This window comes from Paroedura picta, chromosome 5 (assembly GCF_049243985.1).
Source record: "Paroedura picta isolate Pp20150507F chromosome 5, Ppicta_v3.0, whole genome shotgun sequence".
NCBI classification, from domain to species: domain Eukaryota; kingdom Metazoa; phylum Chordata; class Lepidosauria; order Squamata; family Gekkonidae; genus Paroedura; species Paroedura picta.
This window is the reverse complement of record NC_135373.1, coordinates 17,046,319-17,061,781: the sequence shown is the minus strand read 5'-3', so window position 1 is coordinate 17,061,781 and position 15,463 is coordinate 17,046,319. Positions and strand designations below refer to the sequence as shown.

At 45.9% G+C, this 15,463-nt stretch overlaps 1 protein-coding gene across 1 annotated transcript in view; it reads left to right on the top strand.

The window, feature by feature from the left end:
- Positions 1–15,463, top strand: part of TMEM145 (transmembrane protein 145) — a 41,225-nt gene that overhangs the window by 1,396 nt on the left and 24,366 nt on the right. The window contains exons 2-4 of the mRNA XM_077336694.1: positions 8,197–8,271; positions 8,758–8,835; positions 14,625–14,711. Coding sequence (XP_077192809.1) covers positions 8,197–8,271; positions 8,758–8,835; positions 14,625–14,711 — 240 coding nt within the window. The remainder of the gene's footprint in view (positions 1–8,196; positions 8,272–8,757; positions 8,836–14,624; positions 14,712–15,463) is intronic.

Below are 15,463 nucleotides of genomic sequence, written 5' to 3'. Positions count from 1 at the left end.
GGCCACAAGAGACAAACACTGGCACATCCCTTCCTGCCCACCCACTCACAATCTGCCTAAGTTCATAAAATCAGCATTTACTTTTGAAGGGGTGGGACATATTGAGATGGACAAAGCTAAAGGGAATCGTGAAAGCATACTGTGTTAAGTACTCTCTTAAGGTTTTTTTAAAAAGACTAATGATCAATAATCCCATTTGATTTGCTTGTCATATTTACTGTACGGTTGATTGCACAGCACTTTACTGACAGGCGATTGTCATTCTCACAATACACAGTGCCGGCAATAGTATTTATCTTGGACTAAGTAATCCGGCGTGGGCGTATGTGCCTTTTGGATTTCGGACACCGCAAGAGTAGTTGTTGTCCCTTTTGCTACTCAGAGTCATTAATGCATAACACACCAATTGTGCCATGTACAACATCTGCTGTGGAAAGGCAGGCCTCGTGGAAACCCCTCGCCCATCATGGGCAGTTTTTGAATGCTGGTAAAACTGTGTGTCCAAAAGCATAGTCAAGGTATATTAGGAGGTGACTGATTTGCATTTGTGGATCTGCAACAGAACTATTTATGCCAAAGGAACAAAGAAGTTAGAAGTCAGAGGGGGAATTGGTCAGCATGAACTGGGATAGAGGCCTCCTGGGCCACTACAATCCACCCCTTTGCTGTAGAGTTTCATCTTCTTTGGCCAGAACTAGGGATGCCAGCCTCCAGGTGGGACCTGAGGATCCCCTGGAATTATCTCCAGACTACAGAAATGGACAAGATGGATGCTTTGACAGGCGGGCTCTGCAACGTTGGGACCCCACTGAGGTCCTTGGCCTTCCCTGGGCCCCACCCCCATATCTCCTGGAATTTCCCAACCTTGATCTGGTAGTCCTGCCCTCTCACTCCCTTTTGGTGGTCAGGGCGACCAGGAACCCCAAAGGCAGAGCTCTTCAGTATTTTATGTACTGTCTGTGCTCCAAACATTTCCCTTGCATGAAACCACCTCTTGACTCAGAAAGCAATGCAGCGCTCTCTATCATTGAATTTCCGCACTCCCATGTGATATGAGTTGACACAGGTCTCAGGGGATTATTAGTATACAATTTCTAGACCCCCACTCTTCCATTGGGTATTCTCCCCCCTATACCTTGAAAAGCTGCCCACCAGGCAGAAAAACACCAAACAGAGCTGTCTCCACTGTGTTGCCATGCTGAGGAAAGCGCTTGCCTGTTGAATTTCTACCTGTTGTGCAGTGGCAAAGCACTAGCGGGGGATGGCCAAACGGTGGCTCTCCAGATGTCCATGGACTACAATTCCCTTGAGCCCCTGCCAGTCCATGGACATCTGGAGAGCCACCATTTGGCCACCCCTGAAGGGAAGAAAGAGAACTGAGAATCGCACATGGCAGTGAGGCTGGAAAGGTTACAATCTTGGTTTGAGGCCTAGGAACGGCAGCCACAAAGAGAGGACGGAATAGCAGGCCTTTCCACACCCCCATCTTGTGGGCGGTCTTACCCTGGGCCCGTTTGCTGTTGCCCTAAAGTACGGTTATACTTTAAGTCAGTGTTCCCACAAGTTCTTATGGTTGGGTGGGGGAATGTGGAATTGCTTTGTGGAACTGCTGCAGCGGTTATTGCAGGACACTCTAGGAGATGCTGGAAAAAACAGGCCCCCTTCTTTAAAAAAAAATTTCCCTCTCTGTTTGCCCCAGTTCTCCAATTTTGCTTGCTTCCTCTGCCTTCTTCAGGCTCTGGTACGGTTACCGTGGAAACCCGGAGCATGGGTTGTTGCCATGGGAACACGAGGGGATTTTGAAGGGGAAGAAAATAGGCCTGGGCCTAGCTGTAGAGGGGGGAAAGGGTGTCGATGGGGAAAGCTTGCCTCCTCAGAGATCATTCCCCAGGAAAAGTTGGAATCATTAAATCCTGCCCTTTTATATATTTATTTATAATAATTTCCAGTCAGTGCTGCTCCGTGCAAATTAAAAGACAGAGCTAAATGAAATATTTCCAGGGCCTTGGACAGCTTCCTTCCTTGCTGTTCAGTCTTACGCTGAGTTTAGTTGGGGTGCAGTTGCCAAAGGAAACTGCTGCAGTGACTTGATATCTGTGCTACTTCAGGTGAGGGAGAAACAAACGTGCCCGTGTGGTAGCTGTGAGGAAAAGGTTAGCTCACTGGAAGGAAACCAGCGAAAGGTGGGATCCAGTCTTGTGTTTGGACTACTGTAAGACACAGTGCGTGGGGCGTCCCTTGAAGACAACATGGATGTTGCCGTTAGTGCTGAAAGCAGAATATGCATTGTTGATGGGCTCAGGGCTTTGAACAGATTGTCCCAGGTTTAAGATCACTCTTTAAAAGTAGTTTTCCAATGTCAGAGCCTTATATCTGCGGAAGCTCTTCCCTCCATACCCGCTCCCAAGGAAGTTCTGAACTTTCAAATGGATAGCCGTGTTGGTCTGAAGTAGCACAATAAAATCAGAGTCCAGTAGGGCCATTAAGACCAACAAAGATTTATTCAGGGCGTGAGTTTTCGAGTGCAAGCACTATTAGTCAGTCAAAGTCTGACTCTGATTTTACTGTGGGAAAGTGTTCTGCTAATGTTTGAGGTTTCTCTGGGGCCATTTTTGTGGTCTAGGACAGCGGTCCGCAAGCTTTCGGCCGCTGCGGACCGCTGCTCCGGAGTAGGGGGAGAGGGTGGCCCGGGGGTCCGCGCACGCGCGGCAGCCCCAGCACAAACGCGCACATGCGGACTGCCACACACGCGCGTTTGCGCCAGCGGCTCCCCCTCCTGGCCCCTCCGGGCTGCCAGCAAATTGGCTGCTAAAGCGGCCGATTAGCTTGCGGTTCGGCAAGCTTCTCTTCCCTCCCCTCCCGAAACAAGAAGCTTTGGCGGCCGATTTGCTCGCTGACTGGCGAGCTTCTCGCTTCGGGGGGGGGGGGAGGGAAGAAGGAGCCGTGGTCCAGCGCCAAGGCCTTCGCGGCCCGGCACCTGGCCGCGGCCCACGGGTTGGGGACCACTGGTCTAGGATAAGTTTCCTTAATGTGTGAGGAGATGTAAAGATTTCAAAGACCTTGATTTTGATGGCTTGGTCAGTTACTATGATGAAGTTGTAGCATTCTCTCTTCTTTTTATGTTCTTATTTCCGTGAGATTTAGACTAGATTTTTTAAAATGATGTAACCCACTTGAAGAAGAAGGGTTGGTTTTTATTCCCTACTTTTTCCTACCTGAAGGAGCCCCAAAGTGGTTCACAAACACCTTTCCCTTCCTCCACATAACAGACACAGAAGTAAATGGAGCTGAGAGAGCTCTAACAGAACTACTCTGTAAGAACAGCTCTAAGAGAACTGTGAATGACTCAACTAGCTTCACATAGAGGGGTGGGGAATACAATCCAGTTCTCTAGGTTAAAGGCAACTGCTCTTAAACACTACACTAAATTGGCTCTCTTCTGATCTTCTGATCCTGACAAAAGTGCTGTTGGTTGGGAGAAAAGCAGGCTATATTTTAAATTAAATTAATTTACAGTGGCCAGAATGTTAGCTTGGGGGGCATTCAGGTGCATATCTCCATTTGTTTTGAAACTAACTGGATCACCTTGGGCCAGGTACTGACCTACCTTACTGGGTTGTTGTGGAGAAAATAAAAGAAGGGCGAAGGGAGAACTGTGTAACTGCATACTTATTTATAGCACATATTTAACTCCCATTTGACAAAAACAACAGGGGTTTGCAGTATTAGATTGAAAACAATTATTTTTTCAAAAGCTCTAAAAATATCCCAGGGTCAAGCTACCTGTTTTACCTTGAACTCCTCAGAGAAAGCGGGGTAATAATACCAGACTATTATATTCCACTCAAATAAAACCAAAATAAGTTTTAGCTCCTATATTCTGCATTCATAATCAGTAATGCAGTTTAGAATTTATACCACATGAACTGAAAGAAAGAAAGGGGATGAAGGGAGACTCTGATCTGTTAGTCCTCCGTGCTTCCTTGCTCCAAGAGGTGGTTGGGAAGAGATATCTGTCTTAAATGATCACATGATAAAGTCAGCAGCCAAGGCTCTTAGGTATTGTTCACAGTTCTGGATTGCTTCTATCATTTCACAAAATGTGCAAAATAGAATTGTTCAGGAGGGCATTCTTGTAGAAGGAGCAAAATTCAGGAGGAGACTTTGATTAGGAATAAATTCTTTCCTATACTGATTATCTTGTTGCCTTAAGAAGAACAAGGTTGGTTTTTATATTTTGCTTTTCACTACCCCAAGGAGCCTTAATATGACATATAATCACCTTCCCTTCTTCGCCCCACTACAGACACCCTGTGGGGTAGATGGGGCTGAGAGAGCCCTGATAGGGCTTCTCGGGAAGTTGGAACTGTGACTAGCCAAAGGTCATCCAGCTGGCTGCATGTGGAGCAGTGGGGAATCAAACCTGGCTCACCAGATGAGAAGCCGCCACTCTTAACAACTATACCAAAGAAGCCAACCTTCAGGAGGGGACGCCCCCCCCCCCATTACCAATCATCTCCAGATTACAGAGATAAATTATCCTAGATTTTATGGTTACTTTGGAGGATGGACTTTGTGGCATTGTACTCCACTGATGTCCTTGTGCTACCCAGCTTCCACTTTCAATTCTCCAGGAGTTTCCTAACCTGAAGATGGCCCTCTCCCCCCATCCCTGTGCCAGGTGTGCCACGGTGAATCTGAGAACCCTGCCTTAGGGTTTCCAGCTTTGGGCTGGGAAATACCTGGAGACTTTGGGGATGGAGCCGGGATTTGGGGTGGGAACCTCAGTGGAGTATAATGCTATGTGGCCCACCTTCCAAAGCAGCCATTTTCTCTAGGGGAACTGATTTTTAAAGTCTAGAGATGACCTATAATTCCAGGGGATCCCAAGTCCACCTGGGGACTGGCATCTGTACGTACATGGAGAGATTTTGATTTATTATCTTGACAAACCCCCAACTGTGTTATTTTTTCTTTGCTGTTAGATTCAAACGTTGTCGTAGTTTATAGCTAGTTTGCAGATTTGCTTGGTGTTATTGTATTTTGTAATTTGCATCTTGATTGACTGAAGAGTTTATTATACTTGTAATCCTCCTTGAGTTCCAGTGACAAAAGCAGACTACAAATGAAATTACTGAACTGTTTAACAGACTGATGGAGAACGGGGCTCTGTATCCTTGTCTGTTTCTGCCAGAGAGCACACAACTGTTATTTCCTTGTCTGGTTGAATTATCTTCTGCCGCTCTTATTGAGACTCGAAGCAGATTGCAGAGATATTACAATAATGCAATAAAGAGCAGTATAAGAGACATTATACCAAGAGTGGCCAAACAGTGGCTCTCCGTGGACACCACAGTTTGACTACCCCTGCGTTATACCATTTTAACAGTTGTGGTTCCCCCAAATAATCCTGGTGATTGTAGTTTGTGTGGTAGTTTTCTGTGAGCTACATTTCCTAGGCTTCCCTGAGGAAAGGATAGAAGTAGAGATAGCTACAGATATAAATAATTTTAAATAAATTAATTTTAATTTCAATTTCAATAAGCATATTTGGTATAATATGCCTTTTTGGTATAATAGGGCCGTTTTGGTCCTGCCCCCTACCTGGTGGAATGAGCTCCCAGGAGAGCTATGGGCCTTGCAGGATTTGTCAACTTTTCGTGGGGCCTGTAAGACAGAGGGAGCTCTTCCACCAGGCCGATATAGAAGGAAGATCTAGTTGGACCCCCCCATCAGGAAGGTGTACCTTTGAGATGTATGCCACCCTTGACTATCTTGGGTGATGTCTTATTGACACAGCCCCCTACTGCCTGGGTGGCAAGCGTCCCGCCATATTGGACATTTTTATATATTATTTTGTGTGGTTTTAATGGGAATTTTATTGGGGTTATTGTTATAGGACTTTTTGTATTGTAACTCGCCATGAGCCGATATACAGAGAGTGGTGGGTAAAAATACAATTAATAATAAATAATAATAAATTGAAAAATCTGAGGGATAGATTATAGTTTATGATCTAGTTGGCAAGAGATTCAAAAATTATTGTATTGACGCTGATATAAAGGTAAAGGTAAAGGTATCCCCTGTGCAAGCACCGAGTCATGTCTGACCCTTGGGGTGACGCCCTCTAGCGTTTTCATGGCAGACTCAATACGGGGTGGTTTGCCAGTGCCTTTCCCAGTCATTACCGTTTACCCCCCAGCAAGCTGGTTACTCATTTTACCGACCTCGGAAGGATGGAAGGCTGAGTCAACCTTGAGCCGGCTGCTGGGATTGAACTCCCAGCCTCATGGGCAAAGCTTTCAGACAGCTGCCTTACCACTCTGCGCCACAAGAGGCTCTGACGCTGATATACCTGTTTCTTACTCCGTTTTTGTTGTTTTTTCCTCTTTTAAAATCTATATAAAAATGTCTAATAAAAATTCTTTGGGGGGGGAAAAGAAAGATTGATGGAGGACAGGTCCATCAGTGATTACTAGCTGTAATGCCTAAAGAAAACCTCAATCCCAGAGCCAGAAGGCAATGTTGGGGAAGGGCTCGGCCTCCTCGCCCTGTTGTTGGCCCTCCAGAGGAACTGGCTGGCTCCTGTGTGAGGTAGGATGCTAGTCGAGATGGACCTCTGGTTTGATCCAGTAGGGCTCTTCTGATGTTCTCATTTATGTAATTGAATTGATATACCACCTCTCTATATCCGTTTGAGGTGGTAAATCAGTGGTATATATGTCCACAAACAATTCTGTTGGGAAATCCACATGCCTAGCCAACCTCAGTGAGTGCAGAACTTGGGTTACCAAAGATTTGGGGATGGAGCCTGGGGGGGGGGCATTAAAATGCAAAGCTGCCATTTTCTCAGGGGAACCAATCTCTATAGTTTGAAGATAAGTTGTGATTCTGGGAGAATTCCAAGTCCCAGCTTGAGGTTGGCAACCCAGACATACTTATATGGGGGTCAAGCTTAGGCCAGAACAGATGTGGAGGTGTTGCTCTGTGGTAAACCTTCTAACGAGCAGTGGCTACATATCAGCCTCATCCTCTCTCGTTGGTGCACTGCGTTCTGCCAGATTAATGAATTTGCTGTTTACTGCATAATAGATGCAGGTTTATGGGGACTGTTTGGGGTGTTATTTATTCTTTCTGAAGCCAAGTAGTAAAATTTTTATAGGAACTGGTTGGAGCCAAGCACAGGCTGCTGGCATTCTTATAATATTCGAGATGGGTCAGGATTAGGGAAATTGCATCTCATATACAATGTTAAAACTAGGCTGACTTTCTTTTTCAGCAAACTCAGATCAGATTGGGCCTGCAGATTGAGGAGGCTTGGAGAACAATGTGGCCTTCAGGGTTTGGGGTAGGGTTGCCAGCTCCAGGTTGGGAAATACCTGGAGATTTTGGGGGTGGAGCCTGAGGAGGGTGGGGTTTGGTGAGAAAAGGGACTTCAGTGTGGTATAAAGTTATAAAGTCCAGCTTTCAAGGAAGACTCTCTCTGTTTCTCTCATTCATTCATTTAATTGATGTAATTGATTATGTAATTAAGAGAGAACTGATTTCTGTTGCCTCGAGATCAGTCCAGCCAGCACCTAGAGGTTTCCTCACTTGGATCTCCCCTCTTTAATACATAGGTTTGCCAGCTCTGGGTTGGGAAATAATTGGGGATCATAGGGGTGGAGCCTAGAGAAGGTGGGGTTTCAGAAGGGGAGGGACCTCAGCTAGATATATAGTGCCATAGAGTCCACTCTCCAAAGCAGCCATTTTCTCCAGGGATTGAATGATTTGGTTGTCTGGAGAGCAATTCTAGTAATGGGAGATGGCACATGCTGAATCTAGAATTCTTGGATATTCCATGTAAAGAGTGAAAAAGAGGGCAGGACTCTAATGCAGAGTCAAAGCCGACAAACGATGCTGAAGTGCGGGGAAAACATTTTACTGTATATTCCATAAAAATGCAATGAAATATTTCCCCCAGTGCACCATAGTTTTCCTTCACAGCAAAGTGCAAACAACCTTGGAGAGAGGGACCATTCCAGCCCTGTAGATCCAGCAGATGCTTGGTCTTGTGTCCCTCTAGAACCAACCTCAGGTCTATATCAAGAGAAAGTATTTCTAACTCTGTTCCTTGGTTCTCCTTGTATGTTTGGTGTTACTAATTGAGTTATGTAACAGAAATAATCTTGAAACTGAGGTAATTTTTCTCTCCAGGACTGGGTATTCCTGACTCGCTTCTGCTTCCTGTCTGACTATGGGCGCTTGGACTTCCGATTCCGCTACCCAGAGGTATGTCTGTGGCAGGAGTCCTCAACGTTTTGTGCTTGTGGGCATCTTTGGAATTCTGACAAAGGGCAGTGGGCTCAGTCACAAAATGGCTGCCACAGGACATAGAGCCAGTCACAAAATGGCTGCCACAGGAAGTAGTGTGAGGGGTTGAACTCTGCTCCAAATGTGGGGGATCGAACTCTGCAACTTTTCAGGCAGAAGCTGAACTTAGCAGAAGCCATTTCAATCTTCACAGCCAATCAGAAGCCCTGCTGGGGAAATGCTCTACTTAGCCCCCCCCAAGAAATTTGAAAGCACACAGAAAGGTGTCAGTGGATGGCGAGGTGCCCATGGGGGCATGTTGGGGATCCCTTGCTTAGGTTTTTGGTTATGTCCCCCTTTTAGCCTCCGTTTTAAAAAAGCCTATATTTTACTATGAAATATTTCCTCCATTCTGGGGCAGCACAGCTCCCAACCTAACTGTCCCTTCTCTGCTTCTCTTTGAAGGCAAAATGCTGTGAAAACATCCTTCTTTATTTTGATGATCCTTCTCAGTGGCCGTCGGTCTATAAAAAGGGAAATAAGGTCAGTTCTGGGTGGCAGTGCAGCTGCAGCAAACGCCACCTCCCTTTTTTCTAGGGCTGTATGAATCAATCTATGCCGTTCCAAACAAGGAGTGCTGTCAGAAGGGGCTGTTCTCTGCTGCCGGTTCCCACCCCCTTGCAGTGTTTGCACCCCCTCCCAAGACCCAGAGTGGCATTAGATGCTTCCCTTCTCATGTTCGCAGGGCTTTGAAAAGCACCATGGCTCACTGCATTGTATTTTAAGTCACCCCTGCAACCAGAACAAAAACAGTATTGGTTGTATCCATTTTGGGGTATGTTCACCTGTGATGCAATGATGGGGAGGGGAAAGGGATGGCTATAGGCACAAACAGCTTGAAAAGGTGATTAGACAGATTTGTGGAAGATAGGACTAACTGTAGCTATTAGCTAAAGGGAACCTCCACGTTCAGAGGCAGTGCCAGGAGGCTACATCAGGGAATAGAGGCCAGGAGCCTCTATGCCAGAGGAACTGGTTGACTGCCATGTGAGACAGGATGCTGGATTAGCTGGACCTTGTGTTCTTATGAGATGAAGATGTGATTTTTGCGGAATAAGGGAAAAGAAATTTACTAGACTTAAGTAGATGCTAATAAGAAAGAGGATAGTTTTTCACATGGATTTGTAATAGTTTGAGATTAAGTAAGCAATTTTCATGTAGAATATTATTTTGAAAAGCGTTAAGGTTACTGGTTTCTTTGGCTGAATATTTGAAAGTTTAACTGATGCCTTGTTTTAGTTCTCATTTTGTACTTATCACTTATGCTTATTTTTTCCCTTTGAACTTTTAGCTCAATGTTTTTAAATTGCCAGTTTTATATATATACTAGTGGCAAAGCCTACTTTAAAAGCAGGCCAGGGGCTGGCACTACCCCCCCAGCTCTCAGCAGGAGGCTTGAGAGCTGAGGGAGCATGGCAGAGGGTGTAGTGGCCCCCTTCCTTGGGGGTGGTGGTCAAGGGTGATGGGGCTCCCATGGGGGAGACAGGCTGCTTTTACCGGAGGCATGTGAGATGTGCAGGGCCCCTGCGGAGGAGGCAGCCGGTGTTCCCAGCCTTTGGGGGTGGCAAGGAGACAGCAGCCCCCACTGGCAGCAAGAGGGCGGGAGAGAGCAGCAGGGCCTCCTTGAAGGAGGTGGTCACTGCTAGCACCGCCGGTGGGAAGGAGGTAGGGGAGAGTGATGGGGCCTCCATAGTGGAGGTGGTTGACCTTCCCTGGGCTCAGTGGCGAGGGGGTCAACGACAGCCATGGAGCCTTGGTGGAGGACAGGGCCAGCCTTCTGCACTCAGCTTGTGGTTGGCCCTCAGTGGGGGAGGTTTCCTTTCCACTGAGGGCCAATCAGATGGCCAGGGGAGAGCATACCAGGCCTCTGATAGGCCCTCTGTGGGAGGGCCCTCCTACCAGAGGGCCAATCAGAGCGCTCCTGGAAGTACAAACACAATTTTATATGGTATGATACGAAGGTGTGTTAGTGCTGGTTTCTGTTACCCAAAATCTACAAGCTGCCTGAAGTCATTACCTTGCCTTACCCAACATAGAGCGGGACGTGGCTACCAAGGGTGCATGCCATCAGAACTAGGTGGGTTCATCCTTGTGTGGAAACCACAGTTTAATCTACACTACTGGAGAGCAACCCTGTACAGATCTATTCAGAATGCAGGAAAGTGCTGTCCAGCGGCAACTGACTCATGGTGACTCCTCTTGTGACAAGAAGGGAGCAACAAGGATGCCTGCATGTTTGGAACAGAACTGTTGGTGGGTGCCCAGGCTAGCCCAAGCTCATCAGACCTCTGAGGCAGGGGTAGTTAAACTGCGGCCCTCCAGATGTCCATGGATTACAATTCCCATGAGCCCTTGCCAGCTAAAGGACTCATGGGAATTGTAGTCCATGGACATCTGGAGAGCTGCAGTTTGACTACCCCTGTTCTGAGGCTTAGCTTAGCTTCTGAGGTCTGATGAGGCTGGGCTAGTCTGGGCATTGAGAATCTTACACAGGTCTATTCAGCTGGGCTTCTTTCCTGGTTTCCTGGGCCTAGTCTGCACACACAGGATAATGCACTTTCAATGTGCTTTGGCAGCTGGATTTTCCTGTGCGGAACAGGAAAATATACTTTGAAAGTGCACTGAAAGTGCATTATCTATTGTGTGCAGACTAGGTCCTGGTTTCACACCAGAATGAATGCTGTGGCTTCCCCCCAGAGTCTCCTGTGAACTATTGTTTGTTGAGGGAGTCGAGAATTATCAGTAAGTCGATATCCTCCAACATTTCTATTATAAAAATTCAGGTATCATTGTCTCCTCCCTCTTTTCACACCCCAAATCTCTACAACAAGCCTATCCCTGATTCAATAGTTGGTTGTTTTATTGTTTTTTTTTTAACTTGTCATAGCTTCTCCCAAAGTTATCCTTGGGGTTGTAGTTAGTGCAGGAGGTGAGAATTTTATACTTTAGCACTTTCTCTTGAAATACAGTTTCTGTTTCCAGTTCCTGGGGGGCTATACGTTTGTCTTTAATGTAGAAATATACCTCAGTATACCTGAGGGATCACCTCTCCGCCTACACCCCACAAAGAGCCTTGCGCTCTACCTCCTCCAACCTCCTGGTGGTCCCTGGCCCCAAGGAAGCCCGCTTGACCTCTACCAGGGCCAGAGCCTTTTCCATTCTGGCCCCCACCTGGTGGAATGAGCTCCCAGAGGAGATCAGGACCCTGACAGAACTAAAGCAGTTCCACAGGGCCTACAAAAGGGAGCTCCTCCACCAGGCATTTGGTTGAGATCAACCTGTCCATCGCTTCCAATTGGCCCCCAAGCCCTCCCCTCCTACCATGACTGTTAACAAATCCACCCAACCCCTGGGTCTTAGTACAAGTTGAGCTAAGGCTCTTTGCAGTTTCACCATCCTTTAATTGTTAATGTTGTTATGTTAATGTTATTGTTGTTACCACCATACTGTTACCAGAATGATGTTACCTGTACCATTTTGTTGTTTCATGTAAACCGCCCTGAGCCTTCAGGGAGGGTGGCATATAAATAAACAAACAAACAAACAAACAAATAAATATTAAGTCTCACCTCACCTGGGGAGGGATAAAGTGCTGTCAAATCACCTCCCACTTATGATGACCCGATGAATGAATAACATCCTATCGTTAACAGCCTTGCTCAGATCTTTATTCATTTAGATGTATTTACTTAATTTGTATCCTGCCCCTCAAGGAGTCTCGGGGCGGCTAACAAAGTAGGATTTACAATAAAACCTGTAAATTATAATAATGATAAAATAAAGAATAAAAACACTCATTAAAATACCATAGTGACGTTCCAACTCCTCCATAAAATTGACAACTGTTTTTCAGGTCTGAAGGGCCAGGGTGCTAAAACTTCCCTCCAAGATGATTTAAACTGGAATTGGCCTGGTTGAATCATGGCAATTTATTCAGCCCCATGGAACGCTGGAAGAAAACATTAGTGGGAACTACAAAGCAGCGACAGAGTTTTCATATTTCTGCCCCACATGATTTCCATTATTATAGCTGATGTCAGGGAGCAGCTGGATGTCTTTTTTTGTGTCATGTAATTCTGTGCGTTTTCTGGTGTTGTGAGATTCAGGATCTGAGAATCAGCAACCAACTTGGGGTGGATAAAGCTCAGGGTTGGGTGTGTTTGTTCACAGATGTTCTCTGTGCCAGGGAAGTCAATATGGGTTCTTCCAAGCATACAATTTTAATTTTTTATGCTCAAAAAAGTACCTGTCCTCCTCACCTCCCAAGGCAAATGAAAGCTTCCGGGGGTAATCTTGGCTAGGGAAATAGTCTAAGGCAGCTCTTCTCCTAGTTCTTCAATATGTCTGGTGATTCTAGATGCAGATAAACTGACAACTAACACCTTCTCAGGGCACGTTTTCTCCTTTACTTTAACCACACACTTTTTAACACATTCACCATTAGAGAAAGGTCTACCACCAGAGACAGGGGCTGGCAGGGGCTCATGGGAATTGTAGTCCATGGACATCTGGAGGGCTGCAGTTTGACTACCCCTGGTCTACCATTCTCAGCAATACATTTAGCAACCTGATAGCTGGCCCTCACAGTAGACAGGTTCTCTTCAACATGCCGTCTAAAATTATCTTGTTCAGTTAGACCTCTCATTGATATATTGAGTAGCTCTTGTGACAGAATTCAAAGTGCCTTTTAGTATTGTACTCCTTTAATACTCAGACAGTTTCAAGATGTATCAGACTAACTGCTTTATCCTTGTTTAAAACAAAGAAGTACTCAGTAGTCCATTTGTCATTAAAGACACGGTGCTCATCTGCAATGTTTCATTCCTTTGAAATAGAACTTCCTTTTGCAGACATCTTTCAGGGTTTTTAGCAGAGCAGCAGTTGCAGAGTTTCTGTGTTATCGTTGAATAAATAAAAATATGAGTAGTATAATTTTAGGGGCCTAATTCCTCCCTTTTCCATTATATTCACTCCACTCTAGCTGCTGTTGGGAGATTTTCAATTTGATGATGGCATTACAGTTCTCAGAAGCATGGAACAATATACACAGGCTAGGAACAATAAAATAAAATGATTGCAAATCTGGCCTACCAGATGGTAGAGTTGCAATCCTAAGCACATTGAATACTATGACATTTATTTCTTAATAAACACAGTCCCTTGAAGTTTAAATCTACACCTGTTAATGTTTTAATTTTAATATGCTAAAAATTGGAGAGCCTCCAAAAAGGGGCAAGTAGGCAGAAAGAGTGAATGAGGGCAGCCTTCCACCTTGAACAGAGGATATGCCATTAAGTTGTCCTCAAATTATATGCAGGGTGCACATACACATCTTGCCAGCCAAGCCTCAATCATGAGAAGTAAAATGGCAGCCAGAGGGAAGGCAACTTGGCTGGAGGAAGAAGAGGAATGCCATAAGCTTCCCTGCTAAGAGTACTCAAGGGAAGGCTCCTAGCAGGAGTGAGGAAGGGAGGAGAGGCAGAAGCAAGCAAGGCCAGCAGTCCGAGCAACCACCTCTTGTTGTGGAAGGAAGAATGCTTTTGATTGCAGCAGCAACCTCACCAGTAACTTTGGAAGCCACTTGCTTTGATGAGTGGAGCCTCTAGAAATGTTCAGTATGATCAACACTGTCTCCTTTTTTGGCAAAAATACCAGGCCTTTACTGTCCTTTTTCCGCCTGTGTGTGTGCATGCGCGCGCAAAAGCAGACCTGCATCTCTTGAACCAATTCCCACAGCGACTTTACCTTCCTTATATACATACATAGCTTCAGCATGGTAATTCATGGAGAGGGGGAGTTAAAAAGCTGTGGTATGGGTGCCTGAGCTTTGCTGGCTAGCAAATCACCAAGAACGGCCAAAATGCTATTAGGGAGGATAAGAACAAGAGGGGCTGACAGAAGGAACCATGGAGACCAAAACAAACAGTGTTGCTGTTGTCTTTTTTGCAAGAAAGGGACAGGATGAACAGCAGTAGATGGTGCCTTGAGGCAGGAAGAACAGTATGTGTCTAAGGGCAATAGCAGCAGACAAGCAGGTTGGAGGGCCACACAGAAAAAAGGCAGGGGCCGCATGTGGCCTACGGGCCTCAGGTTGGGGACCCCTGGTTTAAGGGAAAGGATTAAAACCTCTTCCTCAAAATTGATTTAATTTAATCCCCCCCTTTTCCAGTTATTTTCAAATAAAAATAAAATGGATCTGAGTTTTTGCTGTGACATGTTGATCTAGTTTCCATTCAGGAATAATTACTGTGCACCTGGTAATCTCCCTTTAGGATTGTTTGATGAAGGAGTCCGTGATCCGCCCAGAGAACAACCAGGTGATCAACCTTACAACCCAGTATGCCTGGTCAGGATGCCAGGTAAGGGGGCTTCACAAGGGACAAGACTACCTACCACCTCTGCCAACTCTATTCACCCCCCATCCCTTTCTTAGTTTCATTCAGATTGCAGAATAAACTCCCAAAGATTTGGGAGCGGCCCCACCTGCAGCCCTCAACAGGTGACCTTTCTGTGCTGTGAAAAATAAAATTCTCAAAAAGGGACAAAAGGAATTCAGGCTGACCTCTCTCCAGCTGGCATATGTACAGTTTCCCCAGTTGAGAGGAGGCAGGAACTGAAGAAGGAAAAGCTTCCAAGGATTCCCAGCAAGAGGGGAAACTTCTTCCCCCTCCATCTCTCATGGCCTAAGGCTTAGGGCAACCTTTTTCAAACTTCTGACCATGGATGAGCCCCTGAAATAAAATTTCAAGTTCGAAGACCTCTGGAAGTGATGCCAGCTGATCACACCTCCCTGCCATGTCCCCAGAAGTGACATAACCTCTACACCCTTTGACCTCCTTACACTCGAGCCTTTACTATTACTACAGTGGCTCCGCCTCAGGTAGGCTGGGAAGAAGGGCAGGAGCTAAGAAGACAGCCTTGACCCTGCATACCACGTCACAACCGATTCTCTCCCCTTTCGTTTTCACACCCATGGCCTCACTGAACTCTCCAAGTGGAGCTGGCCAGTTCCCTAGGTGGAAATCGTATTCAAGTTATTTTTTAGCTTTTGATATTTCAGAAGGCAAAACCTTCACCATATTCCCCACCATTCACACCATAAGGGCTTAAA